This window comes from Lonchura striata, chromosome 26, assembly GCF_046129695.1.
Source record: "Lonchura striata isolate bLonStr1 chromosome 26, bLonStr1.mat, whole genome shotgun sequence".
Taxonomy (NCBI): domain Eukaryota; kingdom Metazoa; phylum Chordata; class Aves; order Passeriformes; family Estrildidae; genus Lonchura; species Lonchura striata.
In genome coordinates this window covers 3,671,462-3,693,460 of record NC_134628.1, presented here as the reverse complement: position 1 = coordinate 3,693,460, position 21,999 = coordinate 3,671,462, and the positions used below count along the sequence as shown (strand labels likewise).

At 58.2% G+C, this 21,999-nt stretch overlaps 3 protein-coding genes across 3 annotated transcripts; all 3 read right to left on the bottom strand.

Annotated features, from left to right (window-relative positions):
• Positions 1 to 415: 415 nt before the first annotated feature.
• GJA4 (gap junction protein alpha 4) lies at positions 416 to 2,254 on the bottom strand. The gene is made up of 2 exons (XM_021554777.2): positions 2,228 to 2,254; positions 416 to 1,467 (listed from the first exon to the last, which is right to left on the bottom strand). Exon 2 carries the CDS (start codon positions 1,445 to 1,447, stop codon positions 416 to 418), a length of 1,032 nt encoding a protein of 343 aa, XP_021410452.2. The 5' UTR covers positions 1,448 to 1,467; positions 2,228 to 2,254.
• A 2,113-nt stretch (positions 2,255 to 4,367) lies between these two features.
• GJB3 (gap junction protein beta 3) lies at positions 4,368 to 5,153 on the bottom strand. Its single transcript, XM_021554817.2, has one exon. It carries the CDS (start codon positions 5,151 to 5,153, stop codon positions 4,368 to 4,370), a length of 786 nt encoding a protein of 261 aa, XP_021410492.1.
• Positions 5,154 to 11,747: 6,594 nt separating this feature from the next.
• On the bottom strand, positions 11,748 to 12,576 carry LOC110484292 (gap junction beta-5 protein). The gene has a single exon (XM_021554835.2). It carries the CDS (start codon positions 12,574 to 12,576, stop codon positions 11,749 to 11,751), a length of 828 nt encoding a protein of 275 aa, XP_021410510.1. The 3' UTR covers position 11,748.
• Positions 12,577 to 21,999: the final 9,423 nt, after the last annotated feature.

Here is a 21,999-nt window from a genome sequence, read left to right as displayed (position 1 = left end):
TTCCCACGGCCGCTCTCCTGGCTCCGTGCTGGCCGTGGCTCTGGGGTCTGGCTGAACTGCAGCTCCCAGTGGCCAGCAGCCTCCAGCCACGGCCTCGGGGACAGCCTGTTCCACGGCGTGGCTCCGGGGCTTTCTCCCTTTCCCACGGCAAGGCACACGGGACACGGCGTCCCGGGGAACTCGGTGCAGTTTCCTTCCTTGCAGGGTCTGTAGGGAAAAGCGGCGAGAGCGGAGGCTGCGCTCCACGGCCGCGCTCCCGAGCATCCCATCCCAGGGTGGGCAGGTCTCCGGAGCCTCCAGAGGGGAATGTGTAGAGCTCAGAACCAGGCAGGAGGCAGCTGCCTGCCCGCAGCCAGCACCTTTGCAGGCACAAGGGACTGAGGGATGTCCCCCTGCCAGCCGGGCCAGCCCGGCACTACACGTATTGCTTTTTGGAGGCTGAGCTCCCGGGCCGGCTGCCCGGCTTCTCCTCCGGGGCGGAGGCTTCAGCAGGCCCGGGGGCGTAGGGGTCCGACAGGGGCCTGCTGCCGCTGCCCAGTGCCAGGTTCTCCTCGTTGCGGTAGTTGGCCCAGTTCTGCTCACTGGAGAGCTTGTTGTAGGTCTGGTAGGAGGGCGCGTGGCTCTCGGCCATGGGCAGGAAGGGATAGTGCTTGGGTGAGTAGGGACTCGAGACCATGGCATCCACAAAGGTGTCCTGGCTCGGTCCAGCTGGCCCCGACACCTTCTTGATGTTGCTGAGCAGGTTCTTGCAGCAGAGGTGGAAGAGCTCCAGGAGGTTCAGGATTAAGGAGATCAGGCCCATCACCAGCATGAAGATGATGAAGATGCTCTTTTCGGTGGGGCGGGAAATGAAGCAATCCACCTGATGGGGGCACGGGTCCCTCTTGCACACGTAGCGGGGCACCATGGAGAAGCCATACAGGTACCACTGGCCCACGAGGAAACCGGCCTCAAAGATGCTCTTGCAGATGACACTGGTGATGTACGTCCACATCAGCGCCCCCCGGATCTTCAGCCGCCCACTCTCTGTCATGTAGATCTTGGACATCTTCTTCTCCAGGTCTGCCAGGGCCTCCTCAATCTTCGGGTCCTTGCTGTGGACAGCCCGAAGCTTGCTCTCCTTCTCCTTCAGCTTCTCCTCCTTGCGGGAGAGATAGACAACGTGGCCCAGGTAAATCAGGGTCGGGGTGCTGACAAAGAGGAACTGGAGCACCCAGTAGCGGATGTGGGAAATGGGGAAGGCTTTGTCATAGCAGACGTTGGTGCAGCCTGGCTGCTTGGTGTTACACACGAAATCCGACTGCTCGTCCCCCCACACAGACTCGCCGGCCAGGCCCAGGATGAGGATGCGGAAGATGAAGAGCACGGTGAGCCAGATCTTCCCGATCACCGTCGAATGCTCCTGGACTTGGTCCAGCAGTTTCTGCAGGAATTCCCAGTCACCCATCTTCTAGGAAGCCTTTGCCTCTGCCAGCAGAGAGAAGACACGTCAGTTCCCTGTTTCCATGCTGGGGAGCACAGGGCAGATGTGACCACTTAAACTCCGTGCTTTTTCAGGATATAGCTGCTCTGCAGACTGGCCCAGCAAACCCTCTGAGGAACATCCCACTTCTGAGGGAGGGAGGGTTCCAGGCAGCGTTTAGGAGCCCCAGAGGGCTCCTCCTACACAGTGCAGGAACCGAGGGCTGGGAGAGACAGGGATTCTCCCCTCCCAGCAGCACCCACAGCTCGTGGCTCTCCTGGCCACTCCAAGGACAGCCTGAAGCCAGTGGGGTTTTGGGAGCTCAGGGCGAGGAGGCACTATGGGAGCTCACAAATTTGCTGCTGCCCTGGCTTTCCCAAAAAGCAGAGAGCAGGATGGTCTAGAGGGAAAGCACAACCCCTTGGGGTACATCTGCCGCCCCAAAGCCGATTCAGGGCTCACCCCAAACTGAACGGACAACACCTCACCGGCTCCCTTGCTGCGGGGCGATGGACACCCAGCCCCAGTCCCTCCCATCGCCAGGAGATCCCGAGCACCGCTCACCACCCTGCTGCCTCTCCCGGGATCCTGGGGAGCCGAGCCCGCACCCCGCGGGCGCTCAGCCCGGCTGCGAGGAGGGACGGGGCGGCCACAGCCCCGGCTCCTCATTAACCGCTGCTAATTAAGCAGAGAAGTGCCGGCTGTGCGGTTAAAGGAACCCCCGGCAGCGGGGTGCCCCGTCCCCAGCCCGGTGCCCGCTCTCACCTCCGCCGCGCCGGGCACGTCCCGCCGGGCTCGGGCCGCGCTGAGTGCGAGGGGTCGGACCGGGTGGCTCCGGTTATTGGGGGCCCGGGGAAGCCGGAGGAGGAGCGTGGGCAGGAAACTGGGGGCTGGGGCTTAGTACCGGCCGGGCCGAGCCGCAGGTGTGCGGGGCCGCCCCCTCCCGTGGCCCCCGGACGAGGGGGCGGCCCCGGCGGGCGGAGCGGGGGCGGCCAGACCCGTCGGGGCCGAAGCTGGGGGGCAACGGTGTGGAGCCCGGCTGCCTCCCGCACTTTCATCTGCGGGTCCGCCACTGGGCAAACCCGCTGAGCCAGAGACCCCGGGATGCTCCGTCCCCTGACCCGTGTCCGGGAGATGTTTAATTCCCTGCCCGGCGGGGCGTTTCGGGGACGCTCTGTTCCCCGCCCGGTGTCCCGGGGATGTTCCGTCCTTTTCCGCCCCGGCCGGACCGCGGCTGCGGCGCTCGTGGTTTGCCCCCGAGGGTCCGTGCGGCGCGGCGGGCGCTGGGTGGTGCTGGAGCCCCACCGGAGCCGGCTGCGGTCCCGCATCCCTCCGGTTCTGGATGAGCCCCACCGTGCCTGGCCCCCATCCCGCGTCCCGCCGGTTCCCGGGACGGGCCCTGCCGGTTCCTGGGATGAGCCCCACCGTGCCTGGCCCCCATCCCGCGTCCCGCAGGCTCCCGGGCTGAGCCCCACCGGAGCCCAGTTGCGATCCCGCGTCCCGTCGGTTCTCGGGATGAGCCCCACCGGAGCCCGGCCGGGAACTCCCACGCAGGTTCCAGGCAGAGCTTTGCTGTCGGGGGTCTCAGCACGCCCCAACACGCTCGTGGGGCTCGGAAACACGGGCGGGCTGAGCAGAGCTGGGAACAGCGGACCCTCCGCTAGTGCTGCTTAAGGAGAGATTAAATGGAAATCATTTCTATTTATTGTAATATTTATCAAGGTTTAGTAAATAATTGATGCTCATCCCTCCTTGATTTCCTTGGGGGCCAGCGTGAGGTTCTGCTGAATTAAAGTTTAACGACGCGTGACAGGCTGGGAGAGGCGGAACGGGCGGACGTGAGCTCGGCTGTGGGCTCAAGCAATGCCCAGCTCAGGCGGATGAGAAGGGCCTGGCTGTGGGCTCCTGAGGAACCTCTGCAAATCCACGTCTTCTGCCCTCACCAGGCCCCCAGTTTCCAGCGTGCAGAGCAGATCTTGGTGTCTCCAAACACGACATTTATTGGCCCTTTGGATCCGTGTGTGATGTGCATCTGAGGTGAGGGGGGACACAGAGGCACCAAGGGAAGCAGCAGAGCCAGCAAGGGCTTTTGGGCAGAACATGGCTTGGTGCTTGTGTGAGCCAAGGGGGAGAAATGGCAAACCGGGCAAACTGGGCCAGCAGAACAATTGCTAACAGACTGGAGCCCTGGTCCTTTGTCATTACTTTGGGTGCATGAAGAGAGCCCTGGCCACGGAGCCCAGAATTCCTTTGGTTTCTTGGCACGTAAGAAAGCAGCGCATGTGTGAGGAGCAGTGAGCTGGGAGGACTGGCATGACACCAGCCCTTGGCTGGGCACCAGCTGGGTGCACTCACACCCAGCATGGGAGCAGAGGAGCTGCAGGACCCAAGAGAAGCTGCGGGACACTGAGGGTCTGTGTGCTGCTGTGATGTCCATGTTTGTGGCACTGCCACCTGCAGAGCTCCAGAGCTGTCCTTGCCTTACCTGTGTCTGCTCAGGCACCCATGGGTCTCTCTCCGGGGACATTACTTCACTGGGTTTAGTCATTTTTCACATGGGTTGACTCTTGAGGGTTTGAGGATTTGGCAGGCTGGAAAAGCCAAGTTGAGGGGAATGTGAACCGGCTGGGACGGGTGTGCTCACAGCTCTTCTCCTCTGTGGGAAGAACGGACACACTCAGGCATGGCCATGGACAGCCAGCACCCACCTGCCACCGAGCGTGTCCACACCCCTGGGACAGCCAGGGATGTGCCCGTGATCCCAAGCAGGAGAGTTCCCAGGGATGTGTCCCCCTCCCCTTACAGCCACTGAGGTCCTGGCTGAAGAGTCTGGTGGTCACCCGTGGTTCCAACCATCCCTGGCACATACCAGGACACTTTCCCCCACCACTCTTCCCAGCACCCTTCAGACAGCAGTTAGGGCTGCCACACACCTGGGCTGGGACTTGTTGTCCTTCTCCTCTGACTTCATGTGACAGTGGCAGGTGGAGGCCTTGCTGTAGCTGACGGAGCGCTTGGTGGATTTCCTCCATTTCCTTGCCCTCTGGACAGCTCGCTTGAAGATGAGGTAGAAGATCTCACAGACGGTGAGGACAATGCAGATGGAGGAGGCTCCAACCATGAAATAGGTGAAGACCCTTTTCTCGGTTGGCCGGGCGATGTAGCAGTCCACGGTGTTGGGACAGGGATCCACGTTGGCGCACTTGACCAGCCGTGGCAAATCGAAGCTGTCCCACATCTTGTGGAGGAGGTAGAGGAACAGGATCTCTATGATAAGCTTGAAGATGAGGCTGAACAGGTAGGTCCACCACAGCCCGCCGTGCTTCTTGCCCGTGTTGCTGTAGAGCTTGGGGCAATTCTCTCCATTCTTCTCCCGGTTCTTCCTCTCGCGGTCCTCCCTGTAGGCCACGTGCATGATGACCAGGAGGGAAGGACAAGTGACAAAGATGAGCTGCAGGGCCCAGAGGCGGATGTGGGAGATGGGGAAGAAGTGGTCATAACACACGTTGGTGCAGCCCGGCTGCCGCGTGTTGCAATCGAAATCCTTCTGCTCGTCGCCCCAGACCTTCTCGGCTGCCACCACATAAACCAGCACACGGAAGACAAAGACCATGGAGAGCCAGATGCGGCTGAAGGCTGTGGAGTACTTGTTGACCCCGCTGAGCAGCGCCTGCAGCGTTTTCCAATCCATGGCAGCTGAGGGAGACCAGAGTCACCCAACCTGGAGAGGCAGAAGGAGCAGTGGGAGACACCACTGGGCTGCACATCTCTCGCTGACACTCAACCCTCTCCCCCACCACATTACACTCATGTAGGACGGGGGCTCTTCACCCTTGCAGACAGTAAAGCCCATCCTCCCACACTCCTGGTGGCAGAGGTGACTCAGTCTATCTGCACTTCCTTCTGACGGAGCCTTTGCTGTCAGGGATGAGCCACCTGGCCAAGTCCCTGCCACCAGCTCTGTGCCTGATTCTTTTTTTTGTGTGTGCTGGTGCAAACTGGCAGCACTTTCTGCAGGAGCAGGCCAGGATCATCAGCCAAAGGGGAAATGGCTGCTCCTCTCCCAGCTGGGGTGCCAGGGACCTGTTTTGTGTCTCCCAGGTGATACCTGAGGCAGCCCAAACACAGGTGACAGCGGGGCTACAGAAAGTGAGAGTCTGTGTGTGTCACAGTGTGCGTGTGTCACAGTCTGCGTGTGTCACCAGCATGTCACCCTGGCCAGCGCTCTGCTCCTGCTCCGGCAGCAACGCCGGAGGACCCGACGGCCAAACCGGCTCTGCAGCTCAGCCTGGGGCTGCCCTGTGTGAGGAGACACGCCAAGCCTGACCGGGAGCTTTACTACACCTGGATTTACAAACCCAGGTGGTTTTTACAACCCTCTGGGCTGTGAAGGTGCCTGCCCTGCAAAGGGATTCCCAGAACACTGGGTTGCTCTCACTTTTAAGGAATTTGCGCTGCCTGTTGCCCACCCGGTGCCTTCTGAGACGTACCTGGAGGAGGCTCAGGCTCCTTCCCCGCTCACCGGGGGCTGTGGGGTGGGAAGTGTCCAGCACGGGGCATAGCCAGGGTGCGATGGCGGGCTGGTGATCAGAGTCCTCTCATCCGGTGCACTGTGGTGTCCCAGGGCTGTGGGGACGGAACAGAACCTGGAGCACTGCCCAGAGCCCATGGAGCACTCTGGGAGCCTGTCCTTGCCCACGGCCACCCGCAGCAAGCCACGAACCTGTGGCTGTGCTCCCACACTTCTGTCCCAGGGACACACTGGGAAGGGTGGCTGGGCTGAGTGGCTCCAGGCTGGGGTCCCTGGCAGCGTGTGCCAAGTGCCAGGGCTGTGCCTCTGCCCATGGCCACACACCTTCTCTCACTGCCCCGTCTAAAAGCAGATCTTCCTCCCTGGCAAATCCTTGGCGGGGGTCAGGGTGGGGAGCAATCACTGTGTTCCCACCCAACCCTTGGATTTAAAACTGGGAGAGGGGAACTACTGGTTTGCCCATAAAAGCTGGCGTGGATGGAACCTCCATGCCCCCAGAGCCTGTGCCCCCTCACCAGCCTGCCAATTCACCCATGACCCCATCCCTGCTGCCAGTGAGACCAACCCAGCACCCAGCTGCCCAAAACCCACCTGCCCAGCACCCGTGTGCCCGGTTCAGCCCAGCGCCGGCTCCGGTCATGGACCCGCAGCGGAGCAGGAAGGAGCTGTGCTCTCCGTGCCAAGCTCCGTGCCAGTCCCCGTGGCACACAGCGTGAGCCCCCGGGGCTCCCCAGTGCCGGGTGGCAGCCGGGCAGAGCAGGAGCAGTGCTCAGGTGTGCTCAGCTGTGTCGGCAGTGCTGGTTTGCCTCCCACAGAGCCCGGCACCCTTGCCAGCCCCCGGGATGCCAACCCACTGCGTCACAGCCGGGTCCTGCCCCGTGTGGGCGCAGGGCGTTGGACTCGACAGCGCCCCGCTCCCACCTAAGGCTGCAAACTCAGCAGAGACACTTTTCTCGGGGGGTCTCTGCCTCTTTTGGGAGTGGGACAGATATGCAAGGCCTGGGGTGGCCACTGCTGCCCCTTGGGGTGCCACGCTGTGCCATCCCCCTTCACCACCCCATGGGATGGCGACCCTGGCACGGCCTGTGGGGTCCCAAAGTGGCACTGTGTGATGTTGGGATCCCCACAACCAACCCCACGGTCACAGCAGCTCCAGGTCCCACCTGCCCCCCGTTACACCACGAGGCTGTCCCCCCTCAACCCTGGCAGCCCAGAGTACCCTGTGCCCCACGTACCTGTCCAGGTGGGAGAGCCAGAGGAAGGTGTCCAGATTCTCTGAGTGCCTCTCAGAGCAGGGGAGCTCCTTCCCAGGCACAGCCCTCCTGCACAGGCAGGGTTTGTCTGAGCCTGTGAGGGGAGGGGAAGGGTGGTTGGTTTGGTTCCCAGTAACTGGGTGAGTCTGGCAAACAGCTCCTGGAGAGGCTCTCGCTGCGCACATGCACACACACGCACGGCTTGAACAACAAAAAGGCAGGTCACATCCCGCAGGGAGATCAGCACAGACACGTTCCTGCACGGGGAACACCAGCAGCTCCTTCCAGGAGATGTCCCATCCCCTGCAGGGACAGTCTGGGCAGAGAGACAGAGACCTCGCAGCGTGCCCCAGCTGTGGGCCCACCACAAGAGCTGCTGAGAGTCCCTGATTACGCAATTGTAACCCACTTTTGAAATGATTTTGCCTTAGTAATAGTTTTGCAACAGCTCATCGGTATCTCCAACCTACAGGAACTTGCAGGCACCGCCCTGGCGGGGCCGGTGTGGCCAGGTGGGACCTTTCTCATGGAGCAGGGTGGCACCAGGGTCCCTGCACCCCCATGGGACCCGGGAGGTGTCCCTAAAGGGGGTGTCCCTCTCCCCAGAGCACCGGTGGCTTCCAGGAGGCCGAGTCACCCCATCCCACCGGCTGCCCCATGGATCAGCCGCCACAGATGCCTGTGCTGATTTAGCGGGGCAGGAATGCACTTCCCTCCGCTCACCTGGTTTCTAGAGTGCCCCGAGGCTTCCCTGGAATCCTCTGGCACACCCTGGGGCCGATCGGCCGTGCTGGAGCCACCTCAGCACCTCACCAGGCCACCCCTCCCATAGGTCTGAAGAGCCCCAGGGTGCTTGGTGCCAGCAGAGATTTGCTCCCTGCTCTCCTGGCAGACCAGCAGCCACTTGCCTGGAGGCTTTTTGTCTCCAGGAGGTCAAATAAAGCCCGTGAGGGTTTGCCAGGCTGGGGACAATGGAATGGGAGCCCAGGAGACCCAAAGCAAACCCTGGTGGGAGCCTGGGGGTGCAGGATAGGAGGAGCCTGGAGGAGGGGACAGCCAGGGGCACCCCAATCCTGGATGAGAGCCACGCAGGGGCTCCGGAGCCTCCCTTCACCCCGGAGCTGCTCGGATCGGGAATTTGAGCTATGTTGATGAGGGGAGCTCAGCAGGAATCTGGGGACTGTGGCCTGTGAGGTGAAACACCCTGGGGAGAGGGAAGTTGTGGAGCACGGGCAGCTCTGATTCCTCGCAGAGGCAGCTGCTCCCTGCCCCATGGCCAAACCCTGTAGGGGCCAGCTGAAGAGCCAAATCACCCCTGGGCAGCCTCTTGCCTGCAGTTTTGGAATTTCTGGAGTGGCCATGTGGTCATGGTGAGAAAATTCAGGTGCATTGGGCACAGGCAGAAGATCCCCCTCAGGCAGCTGGGTGGGGAGCTGGAGCAGCCCATGCTTGCAGTGTTTGGAATGCTGAGCTGGGTGTTTGGAGAAATCCATAAATCCGTCAAGGGGCACATCCCTGCACCCACGCTGGTAGCGGGGGCGCAGGGGCAAGGTGCCAGCGTGGTTCTGCAGATCTCAGCACTTGGGAGCTTCAGGGATGTGCCCAGGACGTGTCACCCTGGTGCCACCCCGCTCCGACACAGCAGGGTGAAGGCTGAGAGGCCTCAGTGCCAGATGTGAGCACTGAAACACCCAGTGACTTAGGGAGACCAACCTTGGCTCTTCCATAAAGGAAAAAACCCAAACAGTGGAGCTGGTGCATGCCAAATGAGCAGGAAAAACCCCCAAGACCCTTTTTAGAAGAGTCTTAAATGAAGCTTGGCAGGATTCTGCCTGCCAACAGCTGTCCCCCTCCAGGGACAAGACTCCCCCGCAAGAACAGGGGCAGAGGAGTCATGGGGTCCTGAGAGCCACAGCCAGGGCTGGACATAAATCAGAGAGATTCTCCTCATTCCCAGCAAACAGGCAAGTTTTGGCCAGGGCAGAAACAAGCCCAAGCTGGGAAGGCAAATTTACCCTGACCTGTGCACGCAATCCCCTCCACATCCCTGCCTGGGCTGGAGTTAGTGGTGGATTTCTTTAAAATCCTCTCACCCCAAAATTTAGGAGGTCTTCTGGGACCCCACAAGGAAATACAGGGCATTTCCTGTGTGAGGATGTAAAATCTGGGAAATATTCAGCTCTTATTGTGACACACCCCCTGGTTTGCTGACCCTGCATCCCAGGAGATATCCCAGTATCCAGACCCCTGTTTTTGCAGCACCAATATCAGAACAAGCAGTCAAATGCTCCCGTTTTTCTGGCTGACTGCTGCTTATCCCCAGTCTGGATAGTGCAAGACACCCAGAGCTCTGCAGCTGTGGGAATCCAGAGCTTCCCTCTGGCTGCCCTGGCAGGTCTGGGACCCTGGCAGGGGTCAGGAACCCCCCTGGACAGAGCCCCCAGAGACACTGGCTGTGATCTCTGCCCATGGAAAAGAGTTTTCAATCTTACAGGATCAATTACAAGCTCTGAGTGTTTGATATTAGTAATAATTAAGTGTGGCACGGGTGCAAAAGTAAAATTTTAGGATTCTAGATTAGGGGTCCAAAGGGGACAAGATGGAGGAAATTGGGTGTGCCTTGTCCTTTTTCTCCTTCTTCACACCCTCCATGTCTCACTGTGGTGTTGGCATTTTTCTGTTGGTTCAGGCTGGGGACACACTGTCCAACGTAGGTGACAGATATTGGCACGTTCTTGTAAATCCAGCCCAGGGAGTTTCTGGTATTGAATGTTTGTCACATCCCACTGAGGGCAGAGCCCCACACGCTGCCCTGCAGGACAGAGCTGCGGCAGAGACTTTCTACAATCTCGGGATCATCAATACCTCAGATTCCGACATGCAGTGTTTGCTCTGAGCACGACAAAACAGCCCAACAACATCCAGCAAGTGGAAATTCAGGTGTCTCGCAAGGGGCAGCAGCTCCAGCTGTGCTTTGGTGCGTGGAAGTGGGACTGGGTGGTTTTCCTGGGGCTCATCCCTGTCCCCATTAGTGCCTGCAGAGGGGAACTCCTCGTGGTTTTACTCTCCAGCCTGCAGCAGGAGTGGCCAACCTTGCTGGAAAACAAACAGCCCAGCCCATGCTCTTTAATTCGGAGCAATGCTCGCACACAAAGAACAACTTGTGTCCTCTGACGTTATGCACTTCCTAAAGAAAACTTCCAGGTGGAGAATCCAGCAGAGGAGTGGATAGAGGGAAGGCAGTGCCAGCACAGCTTCCCCTGAGAAGTGGAGAAAATTCCCTGTGTATTTCATGATCTGTATCTCTGACCCCAAAGGTCCCCAAAGTCCCTGTGTCAGCACAAGGAGCTGCTGCGGGCTCTGGGCCCGTGGCCAGGATTCCCTCAGGGCTTCTCCACCATCCTCACCCCCACCAGTGGCTGGTTCAGTCCCTGCCCTCCCATCCTGCTTGCTCTTGGCTTCCCTTCAGCCCTGCCCATCCCCAGCATTCCCTTGGGTGCAGCAGCCCCTCAGCCTCCCCCCCACTGTGGGAAAGAGCTGTTTTACCCATGGAGGGTCTCAGCTGGATCACTGCAATGATCTCTCACTGAGAATGGCCTCAGTCACACAGAGGACACAGCGATGGTTTCCCTCGCCCCCCGTGCCGCTTTTGGGACAGAGCCAGGGAGCGCTGGCCCTGCCACGGCTTGTGGAAAAAATGATTATCACACCCTCCGAGTAAAGCTAAACCAGTAACAGATCGAGCTGCATGTTCAGTGTTAATGTTGCTTGTGAGTGCATTTGCCATGAAATTATTGTTAATTATTCATGCCAGCTAATGCTCAGCTGCCTCTGATGGCCTCGGAAATGGCAGCACTGCCCGTGTCACGGCCGAACGCGATGTATTACAGCAATAAACGAGATCAGATTCTGACATTTAATGGTATTATTTAATCAATGCTTGGGGTGTTTTTCCTCTCCTCTGTTTGGCTGTTTTGCTCAGGTGTTTTGCCCTGGCCAGGCAGGATGATCCAGCAGCTCACAGCGGGCTCTGCCTGCCTGGCCGGATCCTCACGCCTGCGCTTCACCACGGTGGTTGCAGCACCAAGGACCTGCTCTTGTCCCCACTCAACTAATAAGTGTTATTAATGACAATTGCATCAGTTTGAGGTGACCCTGACACCCACAGAGTGGCTGATGAAGGGTGAGAGATAGGGAGACGGGTTTCCTGGGGGATCAGGGTGTCTGTCCTGGCTGGTACAGGCTCAGAGTCTGGACACCACTGTCAGTTCACAGCTGCCATGGAGCTGCTGCTCCCTGTCACTGCCAGGGACAGCACGTGTTCTACAGCCCCTGCTTTCCCCCAGATTCAGCAGGTTGATGTGAAGTGCCTTTCCCAGGACAGGAGAGGCAGAGACCCCTCAAGCACAGCCCAACTCCAGGGTGCTGCCACCCTCAGCACTCCTGCACTGGAGCACAGAGGAGGAAGAGCAGCCAGGGAGTTGCAGGCCAGGTGGGCAGCTCTAGGACTGAGCCTCATCCTCAGACAGCGTGGTGGGGCAGGAGGCTGTGAGCGGGATGGTGGCCGTGGGGGGTTTGTAGTCAGCCCCGTGGAACACCTGCCTGCCCGTGCCCACGGGGTCGGCGCAGGACACGGGGCAGTCGTGGCTGTGCCGCCGGCTGTCCCCTCCTCCGGCCTCCAGGCACTCGTGGCACCTCTTCCCGATCAGGTAGGTGGCCTCAATGATGTTCAGCACCACGCAGATGCAGGTGGTGACCACCATGAAGAGCGTGAAGATGTTTTTCTCAGTGGGCCGGGAGATGAAGCAGTCCACCACGTTGGGGCAGGGTGGCAGCTCGCACTTCACCACCCGGGGCAGGGTGTAGTTCCTGTAGAAGCGGAAGAAGATGTAGAGGAAGACCACGTCCACGCTGGCCTTGAAGATGAGGCTGAGCAGGTACGTCCACCAGAGCCCGCCCCGCTTCTTGCCGGGGTTGGGGTAGATGCGGCGGTAGTTGTCCCCTTTGATCTCACGGAGCCTCTCCTCCTTGGCCTCCCTGTAGGCCACGTGCATGAGGACCAGGAGGGACGGACACGTCACCAGGATGAGCTGCAGGGCCCAGAGGCGGATGTGGGAGACGGGGAAGAAGTGGTCGAAGCAGACGTTGGTGCAGCCCGGCTGCAGCGTGTTGCAATCGAAGTCCTTGTGGTCATCGCTCCAGACCTTCTCGGCCGCCACCACGTAGACCAGCAGGCGGAAGATGAAGACGAGGGACAGCCAGATGCGGCCGAAGGCTGTGGAGTACACATTGACGGCACGGAGGAGCCCCTCAAACGACCCCCAGTTCATGGCTCCCCGATCCTGTTAGCCAGCCTGGGAAGAAAGAACACACAGACACTGAAGCAGCAGCAGAAATTCCCCTCCGGATCCCCTGTGTGCCTCACAGCACCGAGCCATGCTGCTGGGACCATCTCTGACCTGTGCTGGCACGCAGGGACACCGCTGGCAGCACAGACCTGCTCTGGGTGACACGCGTCCTCCAAGCACTGTCCCCACTGTGGACGGGGACGTGACAACGCTCGAGGTTTCTGCCACAGCCACAGCATCCTCCAGCCACCTCCGGTGCACGGCTCAGCCCCATCCCGCCCCTGCTCCCGCCTCGTTGCCCAGGTATTTGTTATTAATTTCCCTGACGTTGCCAGGCCTGGCCCAGGCAGACACCAAATCGGAGCAGCCGGGGCGTGACTCCGCTGCCGCGTCCTCTCCCATCGCTGGAATCTGCCGTGGCTCCCCGGGGCAGCGCAGGAGGAGCCCGGTGCCCCCGCTCCGTGTCCCCGCGCACCGGGAGCCCACGGCACGGCGGAGGGGCTGCCGTGGAGCCGGGCAGCCAAAACTACCAATTTTCACCAAGCCCAGCCCCCTGCGTGGCCGATTTGACCCCGGTTTGCCCTCTGATTTGACTTGCATCGTGCCAGATGAACGCACCCCATGCGCCGTGGAGCTGCAGCAAAGACTCCCAGGGCTGCGTTTGCCATTGCCTCTCCTTAAATATTTTGCCTACCGGTGAAATAACAAGATCCCCCCTCGCCGAGGGGTGAACACATCCCCTGCTCTGCACAGCTCAGCCACTGCACCCACCCGCAGGAGTGGGGTGACCACGGGCGCTCCCGGCTCTCGTCCCTCCCGTGGCAGCCGCTCAAACCCCAGATTCCTCCTTCCCTGTGCACGCTGCCGGCAGTGCCCATCTCCCTGGTGCCAGGCTGGGCAGAGGCACTTCCCCAGGGCCCTCCCCACCTCCTGGGGGCCGGGGGTCGCGGCAGAGGGGGTCCCCAGGCCGCTCACCTGCGGGTGTCCCTCGGCGGCGCTGCTGCGGCTCGGCGCCTGCCCAGGGCAGGAGCGCATCGCCCGGCACGAAAGAGCGCACATGAGTCACCCCCGAGCTCCCGGGAGCGAGGAGGAGATTCCCGGGGGAAGGGATGAGGCTCCTGGCGGATCCCCACGTGTCCCATGGAATGTCAGATTTCCCAAGGCGAAGGGCGGCCCCGCAGCGCTGCCGTGCCGGGAAGGGCTGAGCCGGCTGCTCCGCCGTGGGCAGGGGTGGGAGCTCGGGGCTCAGTCCTCAGCTTCCGCAGGGATGTTCAGCACAACCTGGGGTCCCTCCATGCCTTCCCTGCACCCATTCCCCCTTCCTCCAAAGTGGCCGAAGCCCTGGGAGTCCCTGCCCACAGCGCTGAGAACCTCAGCCCAACACTGCCCTTTATAATCCTTTTTTATTGAAACTTTGCACCATGGCAATAATTTAGCAGAGTCTTTATCCATCACCACCCTCTATTAAGTGGGTGGCAGTTGATAATTTCACTGTCAATTAATTAACTGCTTACCTGTGCTCCCCTCACCTGCAAGCTGGCACAAGTCTCTTCTCCATCACCCCTCCTTGATACCCGAATCTGGAGCCCTCCCAAAATAACCCCCAGCTCAAAGAACCCCCTCTTGGAGGTCTGACCCCCATCTCACAGCTGTGGGGTGCAGGGATGGGGGTCGGAGGGGAGGGAGTCCAAGGAGGTGTGGGGTGCAGGAGTTCAGGTACAGCTGGAGTCATTTGAGGAGCAAACACACATTTCATTTGCAATTCTGCTGGGGTTTAAAAAAAATGTAGAGAAACAAATCTAAACAGCTGTAAAGTAAATTACCAGTGTTTGCGGATGGCTCCAGGGAAGAGTTCTGCAGTTTGAAATCAAACAAGCCCATTTTTATTTTTTTAACATGCCTGTGTAGTGGCTGTGCCGGGCAGGGGGTTCCCAGGGGCTGGGTCCCCCATGGGCAGGCAGGGAGGGCCCAGAGCAGCACCCATCCACCAGCACCCAGTGGTGGGTGGGGGGGACGTTCTGCCCCTGGTACCCCTAATTTTGTGCATGTCAGATGTGGCTCTTTGTGTCTCTCTGGGTTAAAATCCCCTCTTTTGGGGAGCTGCCAGGTGTGATGGGCAGTTTCTGCTCCAGGTAGTGCCCCTCCATTCCTCCACAGGTGAGTCCCCAGTGCAGGGGACACAAAGGTGTATTAATGGCAGTACTTTATCTTCCAGGAACAAGCCCCATTAGTACATTTTCACTACAACATGAAATATTAATAACACTTTGCATTTATATAGCGTCATTCATCCCGCAGTCACCAGCCAAGCTGCTGACATGAATCAAACACCACAGCCAGCTCTGGAGGAGACAGGTAAACGGGATTAGACCCATTTTCCTGCTGCACACAATGAGGCACAGGGTTTTCTGCAGGTCACCGGTGCCGCTGAGGATGTTTTGGAGGAAAAAACCCAAACACACGAGGCCAGGCACTGCTCTGACCTGGCCTTCCTCCTCCTCCAGCTGCTGCAAGTGGTATTTGCTGTTCCTGGTACAGTGCTGACAGTGCAGGGAGTTAGGAAACCTGTCAGCCCACGGAGAGGCAGGCCCTGACACAACCCGAGGGCTCCTGCAGCATGAAAGAGCAAGCAGAAAACCAGTGGGGAAAGAAAGGGCTCTTTTCATCTTATTAAAGAGCCTTGTATTTAAACCCTCCTCCAGCTCCGTAGCACAGGGTGATTGCGAAGGCTTTTGCACACCAGCTGAGCAGGACTCGCTCCTGCTGCATGCAGATGCCGGTGAGCAGGGCGGAATCCTGTGACTGATGATGGATAAGGACAGACAAACAAGTCCCGGGTAAAATTTCAGAGCGGTGCTGAGCGCAGGGAAGGGGTGTGGGCACAGCCCAGCCGCCCACTGTCCCCAGCACCATTGTTATTCCGTGAAGAAGGCACCTTGTTTGCAGATAATTAAAAAAACCCAAACAGATTAGTGAAAATTAAACACCCGGAGCAAGCTGGATGTTGGCTCAGCCACTGGTAAAGTCGTGTGAGCATCGCTGCTGCTTCCAACCCAGCCTGGCTCAGCCCCGGGAGCCCCTTTCACTGCACTGCCAGATGCACTCCCCATCCCACAAGATTATTTGGAAGTTCTTCCATGGAAAATCAGTGCTCAAGGACTGTCTGGATGAGAGCAGGCAAACCCTCGCTGGCCCGGCCTGGTCGTGGCCACCTAACACGGCCAGCACCATTAATCTTGCATTTATATGTGAGGCTGCAGGGAGTAACCTCATTTCTAGGGAGACCTTAATTAATCACCGACTCAAAGTGCCTCGATGAGGTGGTTTGCAGCCAAGGAGATAAATTGACATGGTCAGCAGTGGCTGAGGATGAGGATGGGCTTAGCAGGGACCTAAATCATGGCAGGTGGTGGTGGTGAGCAGAGCAGGGGACAGGGCGAGCAGGGGACAGGGCACACGTGTCCTGTGAAACCTTCCTGTGTGCTGGCAGGCCGATGAACGGGCCACGGGAGATGCTGCTGTGGCTATTTGTCCATAAAAAGGCCGAAATGAGAGAGAAATGAGAGTGTTTTCATCCTGTGCAGAACATGCCCCTGCAACGGTGGCAAGGGAAAGATGTGGAGGACAAATTCCTAAGCAGGAGGGGACCGTGGGCAGTCACACAGCCCCAAACCCCAGTGGGAAGGGGCTGGGGGCTTGATGCCCTCACAGCAGGAGCAGAGTCCAGCCCAGCCTGTCTGTCTGTCTGTCTGTCACGGGCAGACCCATTACTGCTTGTTTTGGCTTGTTTGGCCAAATAATCACCGTACAAAGGACATGGTTGCCATTGCCACTGACCTTGGCAGCCTCCAAATGGGCGGCCCGCAGGTCAAAGTCTTTATATCTCATCACCAGCCTCCTGAGTCATGCCTGTCTCCTGGCAAGTTGCATTCTTTTCAGATGGCAGCTAAACGGGAAAGAGGTCGCGCTCCCAATACGGCGACAATAGGACATGACAGCACTTTTCTGAGTGATTAAGCCTCAGGTGATGGCGGGGCTACAAGACAAGTGGCTGAAGGCTGAAAGACTTTAATCACCTCGGACACGGCACTGCATCCTCGCACTCCATCCTGCCAGGGTGGGTTTTTAGTGCGAAACAGGAGCGATAATAAAAATAATCTAGCCCAGCCTGCGCACCCATCCGTTAGTTATGCGTGCTGCTGTTAATAACCAGCCTGGGCAGCCTGTTGGCCCTCAAAGATCCTTCTGCAATAAATCAGCGCTGATGCCTTAAAATAACTGTCTGGGGCTGCTGGAGCGGACACTAGATGGCATTGGGAGAACGCGCGGCTCGGCACTGCCGCCTTCTCCGGAACAGCCTGGCAAAACAGAGCAGAAAACTCAGGATGACAGAGCAGAAAATGTCTCAGCTGGGGAGAGGCCACCAGCTCACCTCCATCCTCACATCCACGAGTTCAACTCCATCCTCGCAGTCCTCACTTCACCTCCATCCTCACATCCACCAGTTCATCTCCATCCTGAACCCACCAGCTCATCTCCATCCTCACATCCACCAATCCAACTCCATTCTGAACCCACCAGCTCATCTCCATCCTCACATCCACCAGTTCAACTCCATCCTCACATTCACCAGGTCATCTCCGTTTTCACATCCACCAGTCCAACTTCATCCTGAACCCACCAGCTCATCTCCATCCTCGCATCCACCAGTTCAACTCCATCCTCACATTCACCAGTTCATCTCCATTCTGAGCCCACCAGCTCACCTCCATCCTTACATCCATGAGTTCAACTCCATTCTCACAGTCCTCACTACACCTCCATCCTTGCATCCACCAGTTCAACTCCATCCTCACATTCACCAGCTCATCTCCATCCTCACACCCACCAGTTCAATTCCATCCTGAACCCACCAGTTCACCTCCATCCTCCCATTCCCCAGTTCACCTGCAGCATCTCACCTGCACTGAGTGCATGATGGTGGGGCAGAGCTCAGGGTGTTTCACCTCTTCTCTGAGTTGGTAAAATAGGTTGTCCCCAAACTATTATTCTTTTCCCAATGAGAAGCTGCACTTTTGACTGCCCAGAGCCTGATGGCCCCACTGACACCAGCACAGCCCTTTGGGACTCGTTGTGCCCTTACCTGGCAGGGGTAGATGCACCTGGGCACCTGCAGAAGGGATGGTTTTGGGGAGTGGGGCTTTAAAGTGAGTCCCAAACCCCCAAAAAGTGAGACCCTGCCCCATCCATCCCCTGCTGACCCAGCATCCTGCCAGCTCCCTTCACACGGAAAGGTTTTCTTGCTCTACATGGGCTCGTGCCTGCCCTGCCCTGATCAAGCTCTCCCTGGAGATCAGTCCGTTTGTCTGTCTGTCTGTCTGTCTGGGTGCATCCCTGTCCCCAGGGCTGGTGCAGACAGGTCCCTCCTGGGAACAGCCCCGGATATTCTCGGTGGAGCAGCACAGCTCACTCACCCTCCCACACCTGCAGCTCGGCTTGGAGCCAGAAACTGCAGGAGCCGGCATCAGTCTGCCTTTCCCCCCATCACTCCAGGCTCGTTCTACCTGTCAGAGCTAGTCTCTCCTTCCCCCAAATCACCTCCTGCACCCCACCGAGCCGAGCTGACTTTGTCTCTTAATGCTGCATTGTGCCGGCAGCCCGAGAGCCACAATAGAGCTCCTGATTGCAGCTCCCTCCCTCCCAGCCCCGCATGTCGGCCCCGCTGCCAGCACATGGCACAGGGCTCTGCCACAGCCCACCCTCCCCTGCCCTCCCAGGGGCACCCCAAAAGCCTCCATCCTCCAGAAACTCCACCTAGTTGGATTTTGAACAGTTGAACAAGGTCACTGTTCGTGCAGGGGAGAGTTGTTGGGGTGATGCTACAGGTTTTGGGGTGTGCACCTCCCCCAGTTTACCCCTGTGTTGTGGGTCTGGGGCTCTCCTCCCCTGTTCTCTCTGCAGGGGAAAACATCACCGTGCCAAGACTCAAATCCTCTCACAGCCACCTGAGCTGGAGAGCTCCACTTTTCTGGGGATCTCTGCCCAGGTTTCCTGATGTTACAGGGTTCTTCCAAAGGCTAAAAACTTGCTCGCACTGTAAGGACAATACCACATAAAAAAAACCCATCACCCCTCTCAGTTGGCTTGCACCTCTCCTGAAAACTCTGGGCAGAAGAACTAAACTCTGAAAAGGGCCCAGACTTGGCTTGAAGCAAGAGATTTCAAATCATCATGTCTTAAAATGTCAGCACTTTAATTAGCTCCATCTGAAGCGGGAGTGGGTTTGTCACCCCTCTTTGCCTTCAGTTCAGGTTGAGAAATTTGCTCAGGATGACCTTTTCCCTCCAAGACCCAAAAAAAGTCCCCAATCCATATTGGCATTTCCTAAAAATAGGACAAAATAGCCCCCCCCAAAATACCAGCCAGCTGTAGGGATGATGTTGTGCAGCATCACGCCAATGCAGGGAAAAGGACTTCAGCTGTGAGATGCCTGCCTGGGGAGAGCTGAGGGGATGTTCCCAGGTTCTTGTGTTGGGTTTTTCCCTTTTATCTCCTTCAGACACTGCTGCTAGGTCCCCTTCTTCCAAAGGAACCCCCAGTCAGATCAAGGTGACTCCTGCTCAGTATTTCCTACAGCATCATTTAAATCTCCGTCTCACCCACCCTTTTAATTTCATTTCTTGCACCTGTACAGGTGCTGGAGCCGTAACTTCCACTCCAGGATGATTTCTTGCTCTAAAGGATACAGTGAACTTCTTCACAATTTGCTGACCAGCTGGGAACTCTTCTCCAGGTGGGATACTCTGAGTAATTATTCCATTTCAGCTGCTGGAGATGGAGGCTCGAGCCCACTCATCCTCTGTGTGCGTGTGATAAATGAATGAAAGCAAAGCCAGAGGAAACACCTGAAAAAACACAGGGAAGTGGGAGGCCACGATGCCCCACCACAGCTGTTTGGCTTGGGAATCGCCGTGCTGAGGTGTCACAACACCTCCAAGAGCTCTGCTCTTCACACCAGGCTGTCTCCAGCACAACCTCAGAGAGCAGAAGCCACCAAAAGCCAGGACCACTGTCAGGAAGGGTCACAGGCGTGTCCACCACTGCGATGGCTGCAGGGATGTGGAGCTGTGGAGGGCTCAGGGATGTTGGCTTTGAGTCTGGCCCATGGAGCCCCTCCTGGGGCATGGGCTGGTGCCGTCCCTCTGCTGAGCAGAGTTGCTCTCCTCTGCAGAGCGAGGCAGAGAAATGCCTTCCTCAGAGCCTGATCATTCTTCAGCACGTCAGAGGAAGAAGAGGAGCAGCATCAAAAGCACTCTGGCTGCCTCCCCGCTCATTGCCGGCGAGCCTGGAGCCGTGGCCTCGCCGCGCTCGGCCTTTGGCGGAGCGTGACACTCGTCTGCGGCGTGCCACGCAATTATGGCCGGGAAAGGAAGGGGCAGATCGCCCCGGGAGGGGGAAGAATGAGAATCAGCCTCCTTTCATCCTCACCCCACCGGCCGCCGCCTGCCGCTCGCTATTCTTATCCCTCCTGATCAAGGCGAAGCGTTTCCTCCTCCTGCCATTGAAGCCCCGACGTGGCTCGGGCAGCGCGGGGAACCGATGGGCCTCGACGGCCCCACGCTGCGGGCCACGACCCCGCCGGGATGGCTTCTGAGCTCAGAGAGCACCTGGTGGGGATGGTATTGATGTGGAGATGCAGGTGCAGCTCCGCCCGCCGAGGAAGGTCAGCCTTGGTTCGCGCTTGATGTGGGAAATGCCGGAGCTCAGGCGAAGATGAAGGCGGCAGCTCCTGCACCTGTGGGAAGAGGAGGAGAGGAGATGTAGGAGGGAAATTTGGTCATTGGGATTTAAAAATCCCCTTGTGTTTTCATAAGAGAGACTCAGGCTCTTGTTTTCTGCTTGGGAGGACTTTTCCCTCAACTCTAGTCCTTGTGGGGAAAAGAAGATCCCACGAGTTACGATGGCAAGTGACCCCTCGAGGTTGTGTCCCACTGCCCTGCAAATGGAAGTTGCCATTAGCACCAGCCATGTTGTTTTGGTGGTGAGGAGAAACCTCCCAAGAGCTTGTGTCCATCCCTGGCCCACCACGGCCAGGCCAGATGGTGGCTGGTGCAGCCAGTGCCTGGAGGAGGTCACTGGGCCCATCTCTGATCAGTGAAGCTGAATCAGCAGAGCTGTCCCAGGGCCCAGGAGCCCCCACACTGCCCTGGGGATGCTCACAGCTCCCATCTGTACAGTAACACTTCCATCGTGCAGCAGATGAGCATTGCTGACGCTTCCAGGCTGTCTTGGCCACTCTTTGGTTCTTACAAACTGCTCCAGGAATTAACCAAGCCCAAGGTTTCTGGAGATGCTGGAAGAGGAGCACTCCAAAAGGCAGCTGCCCCTGCCCTCAGGAGCAGAGCCAAGCCAGGACTGCAGCCCCAGACAACCCGAGCTGGGCTGGAGAGACCCCACTGAACTCGACCTGCTCCACCACCATGTCAGGCTCACACCTCTCCTCCAGCCTGTCTGGAAACAGAGGCTTCTGAGCACCTTCTCTGTGTCGACAGAACTGCAGGAAATCAGGTTCATCACCTTGAAGGACCAGGAGCTCTTCCCAGATGCCAGGGATCCTGCAGAGAAATAAAATCCAGTAAAAATTCACTCTTTAATTTGTTCCCAGGGATCTCCTCACCACCAAGCCTTGGATGAGGACTCAGGCTCATGGATGAAGCCTCATGTTTCAGGAGCCAGGGCTGCTCTCTCCCAGGCTCCAGGGTCACAAGTGCTTGGTCCTTTCGGAGTTAAAGATTTTTGGCTTGTGGCACTGGAGGTGCCCCAGCACGCTGGGGAGATGCTGAGGTGGAACAGTCCCATGGAGAGGAAAGCAGCTCGTTCCCACACCTCCTTGCACTGGGCTCCTTGCTGCAGGTCCATGTCTGACTGCAATCAATGTAACCTTTTAAAATTGTTCTACTTTCTCTCCTATTTTGCACACAAACACTGTTGCTGAAATTCCTCCATTTCCATGACATTTGAGAAAAAAATCTGTGCCTCAGTGGAATGCTTTCTTTACACTATAGAGGCCATTACTTTAAAGGGGAAATTAAAGTAAAGGTGGTGTGTATTTTTTTTTTTTTTTTGCTTGTGATATTGGAAAATAAAGGCTCTTCCTTCCCTTGCACTTGTCTAAGTTCAAGCAGCTGCCAAGTGGAACGAGCAGAGCAGCCAGGACAGCCGGGGTCTGCTCCCAGTGCTCCCAGTCATCCTGCTCTGAAACCAGGGGAAAATCCCTGCTAGAAGTTCATGGCCAAAGGTCGGTCGCTGGAGAGCCAGGGCAGAGCCTCAGCACGAGCACAGGGAGCTGCTGCCTTCTGCTCTGGCTCCTGATTTCTCCACACAGGAGGAAATCAGGAGTGGCAG